General features: G+C 37.8%; 1 protein-coding gene across 12 annotated transcripts in view; it reads right to left on the bottom strand.

The window, feature by feature from the left end:
* The window catches only part of LOC105037999 (serine/threonine-protein kinase STY17), a 62248-nt gene that overhangs the window by 27013 nt on the left and 12260 nt on the right, over window positions 1-22975 (bottom strand). For all 12 annotated transcript variants that reach the window (XR_830637.4, XR_830639.4, XR_002164034.3 and 9 more), the window contains 5 exons: window positions 19165-19275; window positions 5040-5090; window positions 4611-4747; window positions 4398-4505; window positions 3725-3798 (listed from right to left, as the gene is read on the bottom strand). Coding sequence is in view for 9 of the 12 variants with exons in the window: in XM_073250932.1 (XP_073107033.1) it covers window positions 3725-3798; window positions 4398-4505; window positions 4611-4747; window positions 5040-5090; window positions 19165-19275 (481 nt within the window). In the remaining 3 variants the exon portion in view is untranslated. The remainder of the gene's footprint in view (window positions 1-3724; window positions 3799-4397; window positions 4506-4610; window positions 4748-5039; window positions 5091-19164; window positions 19276-22975) is intronic.

The raw sequence follows: 22975 nt of genomic DNA, 5'->3' as shown, positions 1-22975 counted from the left end.
ACGGTGACTTGCAAGCAACTCACTGCACTTAGGCACTGGACTACCTGAATTTCTAATTCAATGACGGAAGGCTGCTGGTTGTAGTCAAGTACTTGACTTGTCGGTGCGTGTGTCAAGATGGGATTGACCACTCCAGTTTAGGAGCTGTGTACAGTCGTATTTCAATTTAGCAAAATCTTGGCCAGGATGTCCTAGTGAGGAGTCACAGGACTAATTGAGTTGAGCACGATTCGGATGATATCATCAGGGTTGACAGTTTAACCCTGAGTCGTCCTAAACACAGGGGTCAAAAGGGATGAATTATACGGTAACCATATTCACGTAGGTTCTGAATGTTGCGATTGCGATTATTCGACCTATCCGATTGTCGGGTACCATTGCTAGATGGTCACTTCGATTAGTACAGGAATTGATTCCTATGCTACCGGCTTAGGTTCGAACCTGCGGGGTCACACACATTAGTGGTTCCTTTCTGATCAGATGGCTGATTATGAGTCTTATGTGTCTGAGACTCTATGATTGAGAATTAGGATTCTCTGATCATGAGTTCCACACATTTTGGGTACCGGGGTCAAAATTTTGAATTTGAAATTTTAAATTTGAAATTTGAACTCTTTGATCAGGGTTTCATATCGATGGTCTCTGATGCCTGATTGCCCATCGGATTTGGACTCAATATTTATGAGAGGTTTAATTAGTGATTTGATCGCTAATTAACTCAATTTGATTGAGTAATTATTTTTGGATCAAGTCCAATTGAATTGGATTCAGTTTGGATTGACCCGATTAGGTTAAATGTTGACCTAATCGCTAAGGTGGTTTAGTCCCTGATTTGATCAGGGGTTAGGTTTAGTTAATTCCTGATTTGATTAGAATTTTATTGAGCCTAATTAAGCCTAATTAAGTTGGATTTAATTTATTCTAATTGTGCTTAACCTATTTAGATTAGGTTGGCTCAATTAGGTTCAAACCACCTTGACTTTTCTCCCTGCACCACCTCACTTCTTCTGTGCATATTTAAATTCACGAGAAGCAACTTCTCGTGAATTTTCTCCACGCAGAAGCCATCCCACGCCCACCCTTGTGCGCCAAATATCTGGATAAAAATAAGTTGGTTGGCCATTCAAATTCAAAAGAAAGTTTGAATTTGAATGAGCAACCAACTAATCCATGCGCCATGGTCTTATCTTGTGCGCCCCATATTTTACACGAGAAAATGTTTCTCGTGTAAACTCTCCACGCACAAATCAACTCACGCCCCTTCTCTTCTCACGCACAAGTGGATAGGGATGAGTTGGTTTTGCATTTGAATTCAAATTTGATTTGAATTCAAATGTGCAACCACTTATCTTTATCCTCTCACGCGGATAAGACACGTTCGACGTTGTTTTAAAAAGAGGAGAAAGGTGGGACGTGCGTAGAAATTTTAGGAGAGAAACTTTGGGGCGTGAGGAAAGTTTGTGCGCAAGGTGAAGGTCCAAAACCTTCCGAAAGAAAGAAAGAAAAGAAAGAAAATTGAGCGCAGGGTTTCTAGTGTGTACCCTAGGGTTTCTACCTACGGTTTGGGAAGTGAGATTGGTGTGCTACGAGTGTCGTGAGTCCACCAAATTTCAGGGAGAGATCCATCAGCCTCTCAAGCAACCGTGCAAATGATCCGGAGCATCCGAGGAGTCGGCACACATTGATCGAAGGAGTTCGATCAACATCTGCCATCAAAAGGGTGAAATCACGAACTAGCATTCGTGAGGAGCTGATCAGACGGGAGCTTCGTGTGGACGATCCGCAGAGGCCAGACATTTGTGTGGCTGCGACGTGACGATCAGAGCCCCCGACGGTGATCAGATTGCGGTGATCGACTACCCGCAAAAGGTGATGTGTTCTGAACACAGTACTGTAAAAGGTTTACTGATTCAAATTTGAATTTCAAATTTGAATTTCAAATTTAAATGCATGCTGTTGTATCATATTTAGATCCTAGTGTAGGGTTAATTAGTATTAATTAATGAGATTAATTAATAATTCCGCTGTAAAATAGTAATTTCGAAAAATTTTTAAAATTATCATTTTGCCCCTGCACTAAATTTTCGCTACAATCAGGTCTTTTGATATTTTACAACTAATCAAGTCACATTCAGACCAGAGACATTGTACTCAGTTCTGTTAAGGATTATATATTGCTCAACCTTTCCCAACCATCTTAAGCTTTTTGGTCTAATTGGTTAATTGACATGGTATCAGAGATCAGACTTACGATAAGGCAGGAGTTCAAATTCCCTCCAGTTCAGTTATTTATATAATTATCTTCGGATATTTGTTATCCTGATTCTGTTGCGTCTCGGCTATGTCATCCCTTCCATGTGCATGATCCGAGTCATGCATGAGGAAGCCTCATATACATTGTTGACCCTTTCCCTATCAGCTTAAGCTTTTGGGGTCAACTGATCAGTTAACAAGTTTCTAGTTTATTCACATTGAAATGGACAATCTGGTCTGCTTTCTTAAAGAATGCCTTCATGACATACTTGTAATTGATTATTGTAAAAAATCATATGAAGGAAACGGTTATCAAAATTAGTGCAAACATAAAAAATGGATCAACACAAAAAAATTACATAGTGGTACACAGAGAGCAGGCCAATTCTAAAACATATAAGAGGGGTCTGTAGGGGAGGAACCAAATAGGGGCAAATAATTCAGGTATTCAATAAAAGATCACTACCAACCTTAAAATGGTTCTAATGACAGTGTTTCCTTGTAAAAATAAATAAATATGTAATGCATGCTGACAAATTAATATAATAACTACCATTACACCATGTACAATATGTGCCAGGTCATTAGTCTACCTTATATACACATCTTGGAGTAATTCAATGTATCATCCAGCAGGCAGCACATGCCAAAAACATGTTTATTTTATGGAAGCAGTCAGTCATATCAGGGTCGCAATCTCGGCCAAACATCAAGTCAGATACTTAATATAATTTTCTAGTACTCATAACATGAATTCAATAAATAATACGTTACAAGGATTATTTTATTCTGATCAAAGAAACAAGCTAACTATGAAGAAAAATTACTGTCATAAATTAACAAATGCTTAAGATGTCAAAAATTTATTAATGTATCAGTTTATATAGGTTACAGTAGTTTAATCTTTTTAAATCTATATGTACCCAAAAAAAATTAACTATAGAAAATAGAAAAAGTTTTTAGCTTGTGAGGCATGGACACAAACACGGGATAAGGACTACAACAGTTTTTTTTTTTAAAGAAAAAGATCACCATAACATACTCTTATATTCCTCAATAACATCACCATTCGTGCAATTGCATCAATATCACATTTTAAAATTAACCATCGGTCATGACCATTCTAAATGTTAAACATTCATCAGGGAAAAAAAAAAGAAGAAGAAGAAATACCTCCCCCTCATCCCCAAATGTAACCGAGAATCATCCGTACATATCCAATAAGCACATTATATTTATTTACCTATTTCCTAAAGGATACTTAAGCATCTGTTACAAAAATGGAATGAAATTTGAATTTGGAAGTATCCATATATCCTAGATATTCGCATAAAATTTCCATTCATCATGGCATACTTCTAGGAGAAAGTGGAATGTAAAAATGAACTTTTCTACAAGTATGGATGCAAGATAGAGCAGTTTCTTTTTAAACCAACAATAGAACACTAAATCAATGCCAACAAAAAATTACCTGTTACTATGCAGAATTCTGGAGGTTTTGTGCAAGCACCAATAAAGTGAACAACATTCCTGTGCTGGACTTCCCTGAATAACAGGAAAAAAAAGGAATCAGAATTATAAACAACAAAGTTATATGAGTCATTGTTGACCTTTTTAACAAGCAGATGAATTAACTAGCCTCTAAGCTAGTAGAAGATAGGTTAAAAGATATGATAGAAGGTTACATAGGCCAAGGTTTTAAATCCCATGGGCGAAGGTATTTCGGTTTCTTTATGGAATGGGACGCCGCCTATCCTGTCCCGTCCCAATAGCAATCCTGATCATGCATCCCGATAGATATCCTCCATCACTCTCCCCTTCTTCGTTCCTTTCTTTTTTTTCTCTCTTTTTTTCTTTATTTCTTTTCTTTTTTTTCTTCTACCTTCCTCTCTTTCCTTTCTTTTTTCTTTCTTTTCTTCTCTTTTTTTCATTTTTCTTCATCTTTCCTTCCATTTTTCTCATTTCTTTATCTTTCCTTCCTCTCTTTATTTCCTCTTTCTTCTTCTCTCCCTGTGTGGATGGGTTTCGAAGTCTCAAACCCATCTCAATCCTGTTTTCACATAGGAACCAAATGGGACAGTCGGGATGCCCCCTGTCCCACCAGGATATAAAACCATAACATAGGCAATACCATATAAATTTACCTTAAAATCATAACTTCTTGAGCAAATTCTACCCCCAGAGCTTCATTTAAATGCTCAGATCTAAGAACTTTTATAGCAACATCCTGACCAAGATAAGTCCCTTGATACCTGTACACAAACATTGGAATAAGGTGGACCACAAGGTACAACTCCTGACTACCACATAAAAGAGAAATTGCGAACAAGCAGTCTATGTCATAATTCCCAACTCACAAATCTCCACAAGATCCACATGCAATCCTGTCTCCCATCTTCAACAATCTTTTGTCAATTTCCCAATCACAACTATTTGGTTGCACCCCAAGTATTTTCTCTGCAGCCGAAGAATGAGAGGAGCCAGACCATGACCCCTACATTTTTAAAGGGTGATTGCAGAACAGATCATATGTTAATCATAAATACACAGCAGCAACAAAGACACCCATGCAGATGTAAGCTCTGATAAGTACAATATGCTTCCATATGTCTCAATAGGGGAACAAAAAGTTTTTTTCAAGTCCTGTAATGGCTATGAAGCAGCAAGATTATAATTGCAATAGTGTGATAAAATGACAAATTTGTCTAAATTATTTGAAAAGAAGAGAGAGAAATTATAAACAAAAAGAGTTGGTCATTCAGATTTATTCAAGTGAAAAAATATACCTCATTTCTTGCAACTGCCTTCTTGAGTTCCTTGAGCAAACTATCTGTTGCCTGAGCATACCATTGTAAAGTTAGCAAGACTTGGGGCTTGGAAAGGATCCCTACATACAAGAAAATAGAATTGCAATGCCCTTACTAGTTCGCAAGGGCCCATGCAATGATAGTATTAATGGTTGACAAATTTATTATCTGGTTCATGGGCATAAGGAAGAACTAAGCCCATAAAACAATGCGTTACAGTAAGGCAGCAAAGTGGAATAATTAAACAGATAAATGGAGAGATTCATGTCAGTGTTTGCAATCACTGTGACATATAAATTGAATTTCCGTGTGAAGAGAAAAGTACAAACAACAACTTCTATTGTTTCCACATGTTCAAAAGGAAGTTCTATCATATGGAATACCGTAGATGTAGAAAAGCATATAGAAATGAATGAGCTCTTCATATGACCACTAGTTCTAGACTTTTCTGATTCTTCCCTTGATAGTGAAACAAAACAACAATGTTTCCTTAACGCAACATATGTTCTAGAAAAACCATTAATTATTAAATAAGAAAGTAAGAAACTGATCAGGAGAGTTTAAGAAACTGATCAGGAGAGCAGAAAAGAAAAGAGGAAACGTTTTGTTATCCCCTACTTTTATGTAAGTTGTGGTTTAATGATCCCTTCTTATGTATTTATGTATCTACATATACTTTCACAATAAAGGCATGCTTGGTACCAAGGAGGCCGAAGGATAATTTCTTGAGGGCAAGGAAAAACGCACATTGGTTGCCACATATAGATTTATAAAAAAATCAGCTGATTTTGAGCATTGTCAAATTTCATGATCATAATAATTAACATTCTGAATCCTGCCTCCTGTTTTGACTTGACCGGGCCAAACAAATTTCAGGTTCAACAGTTTTCGCAGTCCAGGCTCATCTTTTGGAGTTTTGACCAAAAAATAGAAGGGCAGAAAAGTTAAAATATATTCAGACAAATAGACAAAAAATAAAAGCAGGTCAAGAAAAGATATTAGATACCATTTTAGGGTATAGCATAATCTTTGAAAGCTTAGATGTATTATGCATAGCTTAGGAAGAAAGAATCCATTTAAGAATTACTAAAATTAGTTAATAAATAAAAACTAAAATAAACATTTAATAAAAAATAATGGAGGACAAAAACAATACACTGGACAACTTTTTCGAATTATTAAGTTAGTTGGTAGAACTGTTGTGCACTAAAAAATACTCATATATATCAAATTGACAATTCTTTTAATTTATTATAAGTGCATGTATCTTCATTTATGAGTTTAAGTTGCTTGTGAAAAATAAGTGGAATTGAATAGCTAGTCCAACTTTGAAACTTAATAATAAAATTCATTTAGAAAACTTCTTTGTTTCCACTGAATTCCTGCAATCCGATGTTTAAATTAAGGTTTTACATCCATACAGCACGAGGGGCATCCCAGCCGTCCAGTCCCATTCTTGTGAGAAAACGGGACCGGAAAAAGGTTGGGACTCCAAAACCTATCCATGTAGGGAAAGAAGAAGAAAGAGGAAAGCAAAAACGAAAGATGGAAGAAGGAAAAAATAAAAGGAAAGAAGAAAAATGAAAGAAAAAAAGGGAGAAGAAAAAGAAAGGAAAAAAAGAAGGAAGAAAGGAAAGAGAAAGAAGAAGAAAAAGAAAAAAAAGAAAGGGATGATGAAAAGAAAGGAAAAAAAAAGGAAAGAAAGGAATGTAGAAGAAAAAGAAAAAAAAAAGAAGGAAAGAAAAAAAGAAAAGAGAAAAGAAGAAGAAAGAGATGGAGGATATCTATTGGAAATTGGGACGAGACACCGGGCATCCCGTTCCATGGAGATACCGGGATATCTCCATCCTATAGGATTTAAAACCTTAGTTTAAATGCCTTTAAATCAACTAAATACCACAAAAAATTTAAGTTAGCCTGCAAGAAATGACATCAAGATTCTAAGATTAGTACCGATGAGCAAGCCTATGGCATAGAAATTGGGGCGAGAATTACCTTATAATAAGTTTTTTAATTCATACATAATCTTGTAGCTTTGTTCAGTTGAAACCACTCAAGCTCATCGATTTTGGTCAACACTAACTGAAACTCACATGATCTCAGATTGGTTTTGACTGAATCCAATCTGTTTGAACTAAATGTATTAATGTTGGCCAGCAATAGTCCCAAACCAACTACCAATGAAGACCCTCTCAAGGATCTCAAATATCACTCTCAGGGTAGTCATAGTCATCTCTAAGAGTCATGCCCTTGAATACGTGGGCATAATCCTATTGCTGAAAATACTGTCACCCAAGGCCGAAACAGCCAATAACGACAAACATGCCAGCCGACAACCAGTACGGTATGGTACCACTCTGTACCAAACCGAACTGCAGTGTACTGGAACCACAAGGAAGAAGAGGGAAAGGACCGGAGAGAGGAAGAAGGAGAGGGAGAGAGGAAGAGAGGAAGAGAAGGGATACCAAGGCTGGAGGAGGCTGCATTTGGAGGAGGAGGCCTTCAAGGATCTGGTTTATCACCAAGATCTTCCTTCACATGATGACAAGGGCGAGATGATGAGGTCAGGGATTGGATCTACGATTGGATGATGATGACAGAGAGAGGCTGTGACAACAACAACATGGCCAGTCTTTGACCTCCGCGACGAAGGCCTTTGTCCATGTGAGAGACAGTGGTCATGGAGCTGCAGAGGTAGGCCAATGACAAGCAGGACGTGGCAGAGGAGGGTTCATGGGTTGGAGAGAGCGAAGAGAGCTTGGTGTTAGCGTGTCAAAATAGGGAGGGATGAACTAAAACAAATCAAAGAATGAGGAGGATGATGCTTACATTTTCCAAACCAAAGCCTTGAACCATGCCGATAACCGACCAGTATGGTTCGGCACACCCCGAACCGGCTAGTTCAACACAATTTGGCTAACCTTGTTGTCACCCTTGAACTAACAAAAATGAGTAAGCAATTTTGGGTCAATGCTATATTCACAATGATTTGTGTATATAATATTATTGTTCTCCCCAAAATATCCATCAATATCCTCAAGGAGCAACTTAATGCTCATTTACCTGGTTATTAGCACCTTTCTGTTGGATTATAAATCTGCAGACAGAGATCCTTCCTAGAAGGCCGATAAGGGTTCACAAGGTTTTGATTTAAGCATTGATCGCACTATACTAGTCCTAGAAGAAAAGGCCTTGTATATATACATTCTCTTCACTTCAATGAAATTTAAAAATTCCTAATTTCCTATTGATAATTTATAGAAGGGATGCCTGATGAATAGACCACATTTAACCGCTAGAATAAAAGAAGAGCAGAAGTTACAAGAAAATAGGAATATATTAATGCTCTTTCATTCTTCATATGGCCTAACAAAAAGCATACCCCTTATTCTACATAAATTATGAAAACGTGAACATATAATGAGTGTACAATTTGCATAAGAAGGAAGATGAGATGAACTACAGATGAAGATGGCATTAATTTAGGGAACCAACTAAGTGTAGTCACTTCAATGTTTAATCCAATATTAAGACCTACTTTGATCTTTGCCATTTTAGGACTCAAAAGCCAACTTATCTAATTAAGGAATTGAGGTCCAATTTGCTTTGACTTGAAACCTTAGGAGCCTAAAGAAAAATTTAAGATTTAGGATTTGACATTTTTATTGGTGGATTCATGGGGCTAAACCAATGATGTTTGAAATAGGAAACCTAGAAAGCACTTTGAAGCCAAGTGATTTTGGAACATGGAGATGATCCTCAAGTTTCATATTTGACTTCTGGGACCGTGGAGATGACTTCCAAACTATAGGTTAGAATTCGTTGTTGAACCTGGAAGGGCTTTAACACCAATTAGTACATGATTTGACTTTCAAAGATAACTTTGAGATCCTAGATTTGACTATTATATCCATGAACTAGGAGGACAATACCCAATGACGAAATAAGTCTAAAACTTAGCATTGAAGGGCTAGATCTAATGATGATCTAATGTGGAACTTAAAAAGGACATTTAAATTCAGATTCGAAGTTAACAATAGATTTAAAGGCATAATTGATGTAGGCCCCATTTGGCAAAACTTTTAAAGCATCAGAAAATATTTTCTGTCCCTCCCAAAGCACTTTCGGATTGTATAGTGGTGTTTGACAAAAAATTGAAAAGCTGTTTTGGCTTTACCAAGAAGCTGAAAAGGCCTATACGGGAAAAGCTCCATTTTAGAGCTTCTCCCCAAAAGTGCTTTCTGGTTAACATTGGAAAGATGTTTTGATTTGAATGAAATCTTTTCGATAACCAAAATGCCCGCTAATGATCTAATAATTACATCTTATATCATATCATATTATATTATTATACCATAAATATAATATAATATAATAATAAATTAATATTATGATATATTATTATATTATATTATAATAGTATATTTTATTATGACTATATTATAATAATATAAAATTATTAGATTATAAATATATAATATAACCTATTATATTCTTATTATATTAAATAATATAATTTAATATAATAATATTTAATAATAATGTAATAAATATATTATATTATTGGATTAGATTATCATCCATTATATTATATTACATTATAATTATAACAAATATTATATTATAGTATAATATAATGTTATATTATATTACAATATTATATTAAATTATATGATAATAATATTATACAACATAATAATATTCTAGCATATAATAATATATATTTTTATTATATTATTCTCTATTATACAATACTATAAAATGTCTTTTCTTATCATTTTATCGTACCAAAAGTATTTTCTTATTTTAATTACCAAATATATGTTAAAGTTCGACGGCATTTTATAAATGTAGTTACTAAACAGCAAACAATATTTCATAAAAACTCTACTTTCAAACCTCTACTTCTTGAAAACTCTATTGTCAAAAGCTCCAAAAGCTCTGCTGTGAACAACAGCAATCCCAAATAAGGCCATAATGGTTTAAATCTAGGATCTGAAAAGGAATGTTGGATCCTAGATATAGCTTTTACCAAGGTTTTCGAAATCGATTCTGGCACGATACGATATGGTACGATACCGCATACCGTACCGTGTGTCGGTATGCCATGGCATACCGGTTCGATACCAGTACGCCATCATTTTTTTTGATTTTTTCAATTGAATTTGATTTTTTTTAAAAAATTATTATTTTTAAATTACTTTATATCCATATTAATGTTTATTTATGCCATATAACAATTCTACCATTGAAAAAAAAATAAAGTCTAAAAAATTAAAACAATGCATTAAATATATTTAAAGTGCAAATTACAAAGAATAATATGCTAACCTCAAGATCTCTGCTGATCTAATATCTCGTCGAGTGTCTGTGTCGCTCGTAGATATTCGGATCATCCACATATTCTGAAGAAACATTAGTTCATCCCTCTAATCAAGAAGCACTATAATCTTGAGTATTCATTCCACAAGGTATCCTCTCTGGATTGTAAGACATATCAGATCTCTCGCTCAAATTCTGACTTTGAGAGGTATCCTCGGAATGATGGTATGGCTGTGAAAAGGTCCATCCAAATATGTCAGTAGTAAAATTCAATCCATAAGGTGCTCCGAGCTACATAGTATGATAGTCACTAGAAGCCGATGTCTCGGATACACCATATCCATATGAATTATAAGCTGCCTGTGAGTGATAGGATCCATAATACAAGGATAATCCAGAAACATCTATGGATCCTACTCCACATGCAAGGTTATCTGCAGCTGTATCATGCGCTGGACGACCTCTGGGAGACCGTCACCTATATGAGATCGTCTCCTCATAGGGTCTATCAGGTCATCCACTGTGGTTCCTATCTTATGTAGCATGTGTAAATTGGAACTCACCGGTAAATCGAATACCATCCTACGGTTGTATCTCATGAATAATGATCTCGTATCCTTCAATCCCTCCTTCATTATCAAATCCATGACTGCTATCATCACTCTCACTGCCGCTGGTCTCTGAATCTGAGAGAACTGACTCCTGCACTCTCGAGGGTGCTACAACTACCGTTCTTTTTTCTTTACCTTTTCGAGCTCCCTTGATGCCCCTCTATGACCAGCCTCATCTCAGCATTTCTCACTCAAACGTCTAACTAGATGACTCAGACATGGAGTCATGTGATGAATGACTCCCCTGTGATCCCTCAAGTTGTAGCTGATCCGCTAGAACTCTATGTGAAATATTTCTATCTTCCACTACCCTGGATCCATTCTGATCTCTCTAACTACCACACTAGCTAATCGTAGAGAGGATCCTGACTTATCAAATTTTGGCTCCTGCTACTGGCCTGCAAGCCATCTAATCATCGGATCCTCATCATCCATGGCATAATCATCTATCATTCGGATCCGTATACTTCAGCTGTACTTCATCCTAGATATATTTTAGCCTCAATCTCAAATTATAGTGCACATAAACAAGATTGTTGAGGTGCTTCTATGTCAGACTGTTTCTCTATTTGCTGTGGATAAAGACGAAAGTTGACCAATTATGCTCACACCCACTAAAGAAGACCGTCTGGGAAAGAATGCGGATAGCCACACTTTTCAAATTTGGTGCGAACTGTCTAAAATGAATCCACCATTCAGCTAGCACAAAATTAAACAAAATTACATATCAGATTTCATGATATTAGTAGGCACGTGATGTCAACAAAGTCCTTCCTGTTGATATGTAATTTATCTGGATTCTTCTTTTTGTTTACAACAGCCGATGAGACTTCAAAACTATCTGTCCCCTTTCTAAACTATTTCATTTGTGAAAAATATATTTATTTTAATAACAAATATATTATTAAGTTAAATGATCACACCTTAATTGATCTAACGTACCTCTTGCAGATACAGATGTAATTTCGAGATCGGACACCATTTTATATATAACATTACGGAGAACAATGAGAAGCTCATTATCCATATCTATCCCAGGTATGCTGTACTGGAACCTCGAATTCAAATAGTAAGCGAAAAATAAATTTCACAAATGATTAAGCAAACTTATACTAGAACAAGAAAAAAAAATTTTAGATGATTCTTGAATTCATGCTTATCGGCTAGATGCAAATTCCTACCCATCTGATAGTTCCAACGGCACTCAATGATGTTGATGTATTTTCGAACATGTTTGGGATCTATCTCACCGATCTGTTTCTTTACCCTCTCCATCATGTGATACAAGAAGCCCATCTGGAGGTATCGCTCGCTGTCCACGGTGCGAAGCACCTCATATAATGGCTTGATAACCTTCACTATCTTATCAGTCCATTGCCAGAATGACTGACTGGTCACCAAGTTCTCCATATGACTTTCCTCAGTGCCGACCCTCGCATATCTACTCTCCTGCCATTCGGTACTGACAAACATCTGACGTAAGACTGCTTTCTTTTGTAGAAAGCTATCAATGCTATATAGTTTGTAACAAACCGTATGACATCCGATCTCAAGATCTCTCCCTCAGTATATTTCTGTATCAATGACAGCACCCATATATGATTGTAGATAAATTTAGTAATAGATTGGACTGTATCCACTGTCTGCTGCACTCTACGAAGCTTTCCAATATCCATCAATGTGAGGTCAATGCAATGTGCAGCACATGATGTCCAGTAAATATGCGATCGCTACTCCATCAGCAACTGATTAGCGGCCTTATATTGCGATCCATTATCTGTGATGATCTACACGACATTCTGCTCTCCAACTGAATCAATCACCTCCTTCATCAGTCTAAGAATATATGCAGCGTCGTGCACCCTATCTAAAGCATCAATTGATTTGTGAAAAAATATTTTTCCATCACAATATGTCAAAAAATTTATGATACTCCATCTAGTAGGATCGAACCAGCCATCACACATCACCGTCGGCCCGTATATGGGCCATTTACTCTTGTAAGAAGATATCCATCTCTCCAAATCTTCTTTATTATTATCAAGAAGCTGACCATAGATATCCCTGGATGCTAGAGGATCTACATCGGGGACGGCAGTCTGTATGACTGAAATGACAGACCGATAGTAAATATTGCCCTTTGTATTTGCTGAAATATGACTAAAATAAAATCATGATCTAATAGCTCGCCACATATCCTTCTTCAGTATGGTATCAACCCTCTGCTGTTTTGAATCCTTGCTAGAAAAAGCATGTGGATCTAAATCATGAATGATGGCTCCTACTGGAATATCTCTGTCGAACCTCCTACTGCCAAAAGCCCCAGCATCGATGAAATACCCCTCCTGCCTCTACTGACTGACTCCCTAACAGAGATAGTTCTCCTGAACTCACTCTCCTCTAGCGATCGTAAAGTCGGACCCCGATTCATAAAATGACGGTCCAAATCGCTCTCTATATTTGGCCATATCCTCCAGCCTGTACTGATCATCCAGACTTGTCCGAATGGCAGCTTCAATCTCTGTCTCCTCGTCATATGGAGCAAAGGCCTCCTCTGACTCTCTAAAATGATATGAAGATGGCTCTCCAGCTCAACGGTCCACCTCTGTCCTCTTCTCCTTTGCCCTCTCCTTCGTTGCTTTCTGATCAGTGAAGTACTTCTTCACAAGCTGTCGAACCTCCTGTGGATATTTCCGACACATGGCCACATACTGATAACCACCAACCAAATACATCTTCAATCTAGTCACCCCTCCTCCCTTGAACTTTATGCCGCATCATTTGCATCTTCAATGATGTCGAGCTAAGAGCATCTCACCATGCTTCCAGCCAATATCACGCTCTGGCTCCTTACTCGTTTCTACAAGTTTAACCAAATACCACAGTTTAATAATTTTTTTTTATTTTTTTTATTTAATTTTTTTTTAAATATATATATTTAAAAAAATAATTAACGAAAATTAATAATTTTAGTGTTATCATGTAAATCGTCTAATAATCTACAACATATAATGAAATCATACCAAAATCATAAATTTTGACATCATTTTTTTATTTTTTTATTTTTTAATAGTTATTGATCAAAAAAAGATGAAAAATAAAATATTTAGTGATAGAACGAAAGATTACTTTACTTTCGATCAAAATTAGTCGCCTCATCAAAGGAGTTGTGAATTTTTTTTTAAATTTTTTCTTTTTTTTAGCTTCGTTCGCACCTGTCGTCGAAGTCGGAGAGCAGATGCTCTCGCCTCTCGATCTCGAGTGACTCTCAAAGTCTCAATGAATGAACTGAGGCTCAGGCTACCAATAATTGGTAGCTCAGCCCCACCACAAAGGCACAACCCCCCCATATGCACCATAGAGCACAGACCCCCCTCGGGCCCCCCCCTCTATGTGCCGCTGTCGGTATGGCTCAATTCACGTGGAGCACACCGCCCCACCTGGCCCCCCCACCCCCCTCCATGTGCTGCTGTCGATATGGCTTAGTTCGTGCCAAGTTGAGCCATACCGCTCAGTACCAAGCGGTTCGAGCTCGAATGCGCGAACTGAGCCGAATTGAGCCATACCACTTAGTACTAAGCGGTTCGAGCTCGAACCGTACCGAATCGATTGTTCGGTACGATTCGACTGTTTTATCGAAAAAGGCCCAAATTGAACCGATTCCTCATCGGTTTGATTCGATATGGGTCGTACCAGTCAGTTCAGGCCGGTACGATAAACCATGGCTTTTACCGATTGAGAGAAGTCCCAAATAATTTGATTTTGTTTTAATTCCAAGTCCATTTGAAATTGGTCATCTTTGAAGAATTGATCCGATCTGATTTGATTATAGTATAGTAACCCAATTTGGACCAACTAAGATTATGGGGTCCATTTGAATCTTGTGCTCTTATTGAGCATATAAGCCTACTTATGTTTCTATCAACACTATAAGACCCTTTTTTATCATAATAGGCTTGTCCCAAGTTTAATGAAGTGGAGCTTAGAATATTCTACTAGTGATCCAATTAGAATAGGGGTCCAAAAAGCTAGGAAAATGCATATAACAAAAAAAGTCTAAACAAGTTTAAGAACTCTTTCTTAGATGGAAAGCAAGTATTTCGTAACCCATATAAACTCGAGTTATCAATTGTTTTAATACCAAAGCATGGAGACCATGTCAGTTTAAATGCCTACAACATTTTATATGACATGAATAACTTGAAAAAAAAAAGCATGTTAGTTCCCCTTCCTTTTCCATTTATGTTCCGTGCTCCATGCACTGACAAATATGATTAAAATATATATTCACCTTATTATAAGTAGTCAAAGTATTGGAAGATCAACAAAACAAGTTCACAATCTCTCTTTCACCAATGTATCTTCCTCTTCACAAATAAAGTATAAAAAACCGCAAAAAATGATAAACTATTTGGAGCATCCGTAGGCCTAAATTCATGGGGTATACAATATTTAATAAGAGAATTATATGCCCTAAGTTTGTTAGGCAACAACAATGATAATTGCTTCTCACAATCGATTTCCTTGTTCATGGACCACAAATAACTGAAGTCTTGGGGCGTCCATTCACCTAAATCTCACAAAGCTCTCTAAAATACAATCCAGTATTGCTAGGACATGTGAGTCCAGCTTAAAATGCCATCTAGAAATATATCTGCAAAATGATACATGCCTGACACATCGAGCACACATGACACAACACTATTAGTCTATTAGATTTTAGCAAGGTTCATTTTGCTGATACTAGGCCCGAATTGGTCAGCTTGTGGCACAGCTCAGTACACTCCTGTGTCGTTCCCTGTCAAGCCCAAACCGACGCAGTAGAGAGGGCGGGGGAGGAGAATAGGGGAGAGAAGGGAGAGAGAGGTAGGGAGAGGAGGGGAGAGGGAGACGAAAAGGGAAGAAAGGAGAGAGATGGAGGTCGATGGAGCATGGCTCGACATGATAGCGAGAGCAAAAGAGAGGAAGAATATGAGAGAGGAAAAACGAGATAAAGGGAGAGGGAGAGGGAGAGGGAGCTGCCAAAGGGGGAGGATGCCAGAGGGAAAGGAAGAGGGAAAGACGGCTGCTGGGACCCCTCCTTCAGCCCTCTAGCAGCCTCGAGGCTCTCTCTCTCTCCCTCTCCTTCCCTCCCCTGCTCTCCTTTCCTCTTTCCTTCTCCCTCTCCCCCTCCACCAATTGCTCATTTCAAACACTGCAACGACGCAACCATCCCAGTCCACCGGCATAGCTCGATATGCCCCGAACCAGGCAGTTTGGAACAAGTCCACAATCCTTGAGTTTAGGGTTATAGCAAAGAGTCAAACACATGGGGCACACCAAATGTAGCACATTGTTAGGTGCTTAGGGATAGCAAAGAGTTTAGTTGTCCAAGATGTGAGTCTGTATTGCTTTGTTGAATCCAAGACAAGAGGTGGGACCTAGGCATAAAAATGAGAAGAGAGAGAGAGGGGAAGGGGAAAGAAGACGAGACAAAGTAAAGAAAGCTGAAGCATCCCAAACTAGATGGTTCAAGGCATGCCGAACCAAACCGATCCCTGATCAGGACGGCTCCATGCTTCAAAATGGATTAAAAGGGGGACTCTTTGACATAGGGACTCATCTCTCTCTCTCTCTCTCTCTCTCTCTCTCTCATGCTCATCTCGCACTCCCCAATTGACATTGAAATGCCAACTCTCCCTCTCTCCTAAGTGAACCTGCCATCACTCCCTCCCTCCCTCTCCAAAGGTTCAAGTTAGGGTTTCTCTCTCCCCCCTCTATCTCCATCTTTCTCTCTCTTTCTCCCCATATATCCACAGCAACCCTCGTCCCCGAATTCCATCCCCCTTCTCTTTCCCCTTCCCTCACTCTCCCTCTCTCTCTTTCTCTCCCGCCCCCTCTTCTTCCTCTCCCCCTCTCTTCCTGTTTTCAGTATGCTCCAAAATAGCAGAGTATAGACTTATACCATATTAAACCAGTCACTTGCCAATACGACCTCCAGTACCAATTTGGTGAGCCTTGAGATAGAGTACATGTAGGAAAATCATCTAGAATCCCTTCACATCACTGCTCACGCATCTACCACCCTAGTCATTATTTCTTTCTGAACTACTCATTACTATATCCTAACCCTAAAGAAACAGAGTGATGAGGAAGGGAAACTAACAGCAATTGTGCTTCCATAAAATATATTCACATGGGATAAACTTTGTTTTGGATGGGAATGTCTTAGGAGCCAAAGTTCCTATTTGTATCAGTGGTCCACACAGAAAGAGACCTGTTTGCAGCCTTTTCTTGTACTTCAAGGGTGACAGTCCTAATCACATGGTGAATGGGAACACAAACCTCCCAACCAAAAAGGTAAAAAGAAGAAAAAAAAATTGGTAGCAACTATAAGCAAGCAACGAAAGGGTTACATATGAGCTATCTTTCTTGTGCAAAAACTTTGTTAAGTAAAAATAACGAAAAAAGAAAAATTTCACACAAACTTCAACATTTGACAGAAAGGTACAAGAGCTGTTCTATAAATCCATTATTGCCTCCAAACAAGTAGTATCTTCTGGAAATATTTATGGTTTAAAAATATCTTATTTATTTCTTGATCTATTATTATGAAAATCAATTTTCTATTTAAAATATTTTTTTCATATATCTCCTTTTTTCCCCTTCTACTAAATTAGACTCTCAAATATGCATCCAAATCTCTCGTGTCTACAATAGTGACAAATTGATGGAAATTCAAAATGGATCATGTATAACCAAAACTATGACCATCAACCCTTATGGCAATTATCTGGAATCCGCTATACAATAAATCATCTGCCAACAATACTAATTAAGGTCTACCTTTGATGTTGCTACCCTACAAGCTTTTCCACAACCTGTCTCACAATATCCATCCATCATACATTAGGTCTTCACCTTGTCTACCCAAATTCTACAACAAATGTTAGAGCACTGATCTTTACTGGAGGGCTCCTCAAGTCTTCATTGATGTGGCCATATCATCTAAATAGATTCTAAATCACTTTGTCCTTAATTTATGCAACTAGTAGTCTAGCGAACTCTTCTAGTAATAATAATTCCTTAGTCTATGAAGCCCTTGTTTCCTTTTGACATAGGGGTTCCGCTCCTGTTCTGATGCATGGAGGAGAGAAGGCTTTTGAAGCCCTCTCACCCCCCTCCCTTGGCCCTATTCTAGCAGCCACTGCTCAGCGTCACCCTCTCCCCCCCCCCCTCTCTTCCTCTCTTTCCTTCTCCCTCTCCCCCTCCCTAGTTGACTTGATTTCATTGTCAGAACTTTCCCGATCCGCAGCCGATATAGCTCAGTATGCCCCAAACCAAGCAGTTCAAGATAGTTCCGCCTTCGTTGCTAAGAATGGTTCCCTTTCTCATTTTTTTGATTTTTTTTAAGTGAAGTCGGCAACCAATGCCAACTTCACTTATTTTCTTGTTTTGAAATCTTTTAAGTGAAGTGGACAAAGGTTGCTGACTTCACTTAAAAAAAAAAAAAAGAAAAAAGGGACTAGAGCCCCTCTCTCCTTTTTGAAATACGGGCTCCCTTGTTCTAATGCACGAAGGAGAAAGAGCATCGAAAGCCCTCTCTCCCCCTCCCTCATCGATTTTTCTAACGATTCAAGCCAAAATGGCTTAGCACAAGAGTTTATTGTACCATATCACTGGCCTACCAATATGGATGCCGGTTCCAATCCTGCAGGATTTGGTTCCTAGTTTTACTACATCCATCTTAACATTCTCATTTTTATTGCTTTCAACTTATTTCTTGTACCTTTTAATAGCCCAATATTTTGAGCCATTACAAAAAAGAAAAAAAGCTGATCATTATTAGTTACCAAGGTTTGTCCTCAATCAAGTCTTTTATTTTCCCTTTTTACCTTCTCATGCATTCGATAAACTAAACCACAAGCACTTGTGAATCACGTGCTTCGCAGTTACTTTTATATGCTTCCTGCAAATCTTAAGCTACAATATAAGTCATTCATTTAACATTTTGCATTCTAAACAACAAGAATGGGACCCCAAAGAAGATTTGGTCATGGAGTGTAAAAAATTAAAACTGGAAAAAAGGCATAATAGAAGTATAAGTAAATGATTCATGATTCCAGTCCACGTTCTAAGATAATAAGATACTTGGTTCAATGGAAGAATCTCAATCTGCAAAGGAAGCTTACCTCCATAGGCCACCCATCAACAACAAATACATCCAAAGAATAACCATCTGTTGTAGAAAAAACATGTGCTTCACGGATGTTTAGCCCAACATCAGAGAGCAAAGCAGATAGCTAGGGAAAATTATCACATAGTTAGAACCTTTGTGCCCCAAGCAGAAAAAAGGAAAAGAATAAACAAATTCTAATAGGGATAATTCTATCAAATCCAGATAAAAATATTTTTTAAAATTAAAACGTCAATAATATTGCCTTACATGCATTGAAAACCTCATAGTTATTTCAACATGGTGGTGGAATTTGACTAATAAAAATTCCACATTATTTTTTTAAAAAAAACACATGAATATCTAGAATCAAAGTTCTAAAATGAACTCTTTAATTATGCATCTCTAATAGGTTAATAAGGGGGCACGAGCCATTTTACTAATGTCATGAAGTCAACTAGTCCGTTTGGTTACCAGCAACAACCGGTTTGGCATCACCTCATGAAGTGACCAACTAATATTTGTTTGTTTCATAAAGGTCAATATAGAAGCTAAAAAGCCCGCATACAGGTTGCAGTAGCTAACTTAACCAGGTATGGGCCGGTGTAAACTGCATTATGATTCATTGGAGTGCCATATTTGAGTCTTAGAGCATTGACTTTTTTGTGCATCTCTTTCCATCTAATATCCAAAGAGATGAAAAGGTGAAATGAAAAATGGAGGCAAAATAAAGATGAAGAAGAAGAAGAAAAGAATGTGCATGCGTCCACTATACTTTTTTTTGCAAATAATGAGTTCTAAAACAAGGATAATGATTATAAAGCATAAGAATTGCCACAATGATGATGCCAGACCTGCAACTTGGTAGATGCAGTTTAGAAAAGAATACAATTTTTATGACTCCACACCCGTCGCCCCACCCCGCATGGGGGCTAATATTCACTTTTAGACTTTTTATGTTTTCTGATCTTTTCTTGTTCTTGTTGTGTTTTAAATTTATGTCTTTAATTGTCACTAGGCTCAAAACTGCATGTGTTGAGCAGTATGTCAACTGACATGAACAAAGTATCATGATTCAGCCATCATAGGTATTGCAGCTTTGACTGCTAGTTAGACCCTCGAGTAAAGCATTAAATTTTATAACTACAAAGTCAATGCAAATTTGAATATTAACAAACTTATTTGCTGATATTACTATATCCTTAGAAATATCCACAGTTTTAAGTAGAAGACTTGAAAGACATGTTCCGCAGAATGAAACATGGGGCTAGGGGCTAGCCCTTTTGACTGTGCCTTGTCTTTGAAGAAAGATTCCATACATTCATCAAGAAAAGGGCACTAGATAGAAAGCATTTGTCCCTGCTAGCGTGATAAAGAGGCCAGGCACCATCATACACAGGAATTGAATCTAGAGAACCGCCATGAAGGCACCGACCCATCATTAAAACACTTCAGGAAGACACATAATTTTTAATCTTTACCAACCATATGTTGCCATTTTTTGATCCACAAATTTTCAGATAGATTATTAAGGCTTTTCCTATAAATATCATCTTGCTACCGACTCCAATCCATATCAATCAAATCACAGGACAACTACTAAATTATGAATGACAGCCATTTTTAAGAGTCCCCCTATGAAGAATTTGAACATGGGGCGGGAAAACTTTGTAACCTCCAAAAGAAAAAAAATTACACCTAGATCCTCCAGAAAAGGCCTTGGATCCCATCTCCAGTGTCTTCAGCCAAGCTTAAAAGCCTTCAAGGCCACCGAAATAAATGCATTAGAACAACTCTTAGGAATATATTTTCTTATCTTGCTTTGGTTGCAGAGTGGTAAATTTATAAAGTTTATACAAATTCAATGCTTGGTTACGGTGAGATTTCGGAGACAAAAGGAATTAACTACTATTCTCATTAGAAGTCAGAGGTGGTTTAGGATTGTTTAGTGGAAAGAGCATTGGGCTCTCTTTAGGCATTGAATGCATTGGTGCCTGACCATGACAAAAGAGAAAGTGAGGGCTGCTCTGCTATTTTAACCATAACTGGGACTATTAAAGTAGCGAGCCTTATAAGATTCTATTTGGATGTGGAGTTGTGCACTGTAAATTATAGTCTTAATTTGTTTTTGGCTTCATCTTATCTCACAGTCATCTTTATACAAACTTCAAGATCTAATGGCCTTGATTTCTCCACAAAGCTGGGGAAATTAGAGCAATGAGAGAAAGAAAGCAGTTCTTGCAAGAGAGAGCTCTGCGGTATGAGAAAAATAAAGCAGTTTTTTTTGCAAGAGAGAGCTAGAGAATGGCTTCAGCAATGAAAAGGCCTAAAAGTTACTTGAAGGAAAGTGTAAGGTTTAGTAGGCGATCCCTTGTATCCACAATATTTAGCAAGGGGAAGGGTTTCTTCCAAGGGAGTGGGAAGACTTAGTCCAAGTAGCGAAACATTATAACAGGTTATTTTATATTACTTGTTTTCTACTGGAATTCTCTCTTGGCACCTTTGGACCATGGAGTGGCCTAATTTTTGGTGAACCATGTAAAATCCTGCTGTGTATTGAATTTATCTTTTATTTGTTTTGCTTCCATTATTTTTTTCTTTTTGTGCTTTTGCACCATTCTTGTAAGATCTTAGGGGTTAGCTCCATACAAATTGGAATCATAGCTAAAGGGCAATGGTTGCAAACAAAATGCAGTCCTTATTCATGGTGTAGAAGTTCAAGGTATGGGAAACTTCAACTTGAAGCAAAGGATAAAAATGTGTTGTTGCTCAAGGGTTTGCACAAGACAATGCCAGGGAATATAGTGGAGGTAGCGACTGCTGACTAGAAAGAGATTGAAATGAAGGCAAGGGGAACTATTCAAAGTTGTCTTACAGATGAAGGATGCTCAACATGATTGAAAAAGTCTCACATTTAATGTTGTTGGGAAAAGTGGAGAACCTATATAGGCAGAAATCTTTGAGTTACAAGTGATTTCTCAAGAAGCAGTTGTATGCATTGAAGATTGAATTGACTAGAGCACATGAATACTCTCAGCAAAATTAAAAATCAGTTGCTAAGTGTGAATGAGAAGGTGATATCCTCCTTCATGTGAGCACACAATGACTACCATGTTGTACTGCCCCAATACCGCCTCACACCAAGCATACCATAATAGGGATGGTAACGAGTTAGGTATGGATCGGATTGGCCATACCCGTATCCACCCCGCAATTAAAAATCTCATACCCATATCTGCCCATACTAGGGATGGCAACAGGTCGGGTCAGCTTAGCCCATACCCATACCCATACCCGCCCTACAATTAAAAATCCTATACCCATACCTGCCCCGTACCTGCCTCGGGTTAGGTCAGGTTGGGTCACGTAAAGATGCGAATCGAGTCGAGTCGAGTCACGTAGCAATGCGGGTCAAGTATATGTAAACAAATTAAAATCATTATAATTTTGAAAGGGAGATATATATTAAGGTTATATCGGATCGGATTCGGGGTGGGACATACCATTTCTCATACCCAACCAAATCCATTTCAGATATTTTTTTCCTAGAACCTATATCTATCCTAGGTTCTAATCGAGTCGGAGGGAACCAACCCCATTCGGATCAAGCTGGGTCAGGTACCCAATAAGTCAGCTAAAATTGTCATCTCTAGCCCATACCCACCTTGGAGTAGGTCAGGCATATCTACACATGCCCCTCAATTAAAAATCCCATACCCATACCAGCCTCGTGCCTGTCTTGAGTTGGGTCGGATCAGGTCAGGTCGGATCGAGTAGTGGAGGGGCCCGATTGGATAGATAAGAGGGATTGAGTCCGATCAAGTCGT

This window comes from Elaeis guineensis, chromosome 1 (assembly GCF_000442705.2).
Source record: "Elaeis guineensis isolate ETL-2024a chromosome 1, EG11, whole genome shotgun sequence".
Classification (NCBI taxonomy): Eukaryota; Viridiplantae; Streptophyta; class Magnoliopsida; order Arecales; family Arecaceae; genus Elaeis; species Elaeis guineensis.
Note: the sequence above shows the minus strand (reverse complement) of the source record. Positions and strands in the feature narration are given on the sequence as shown.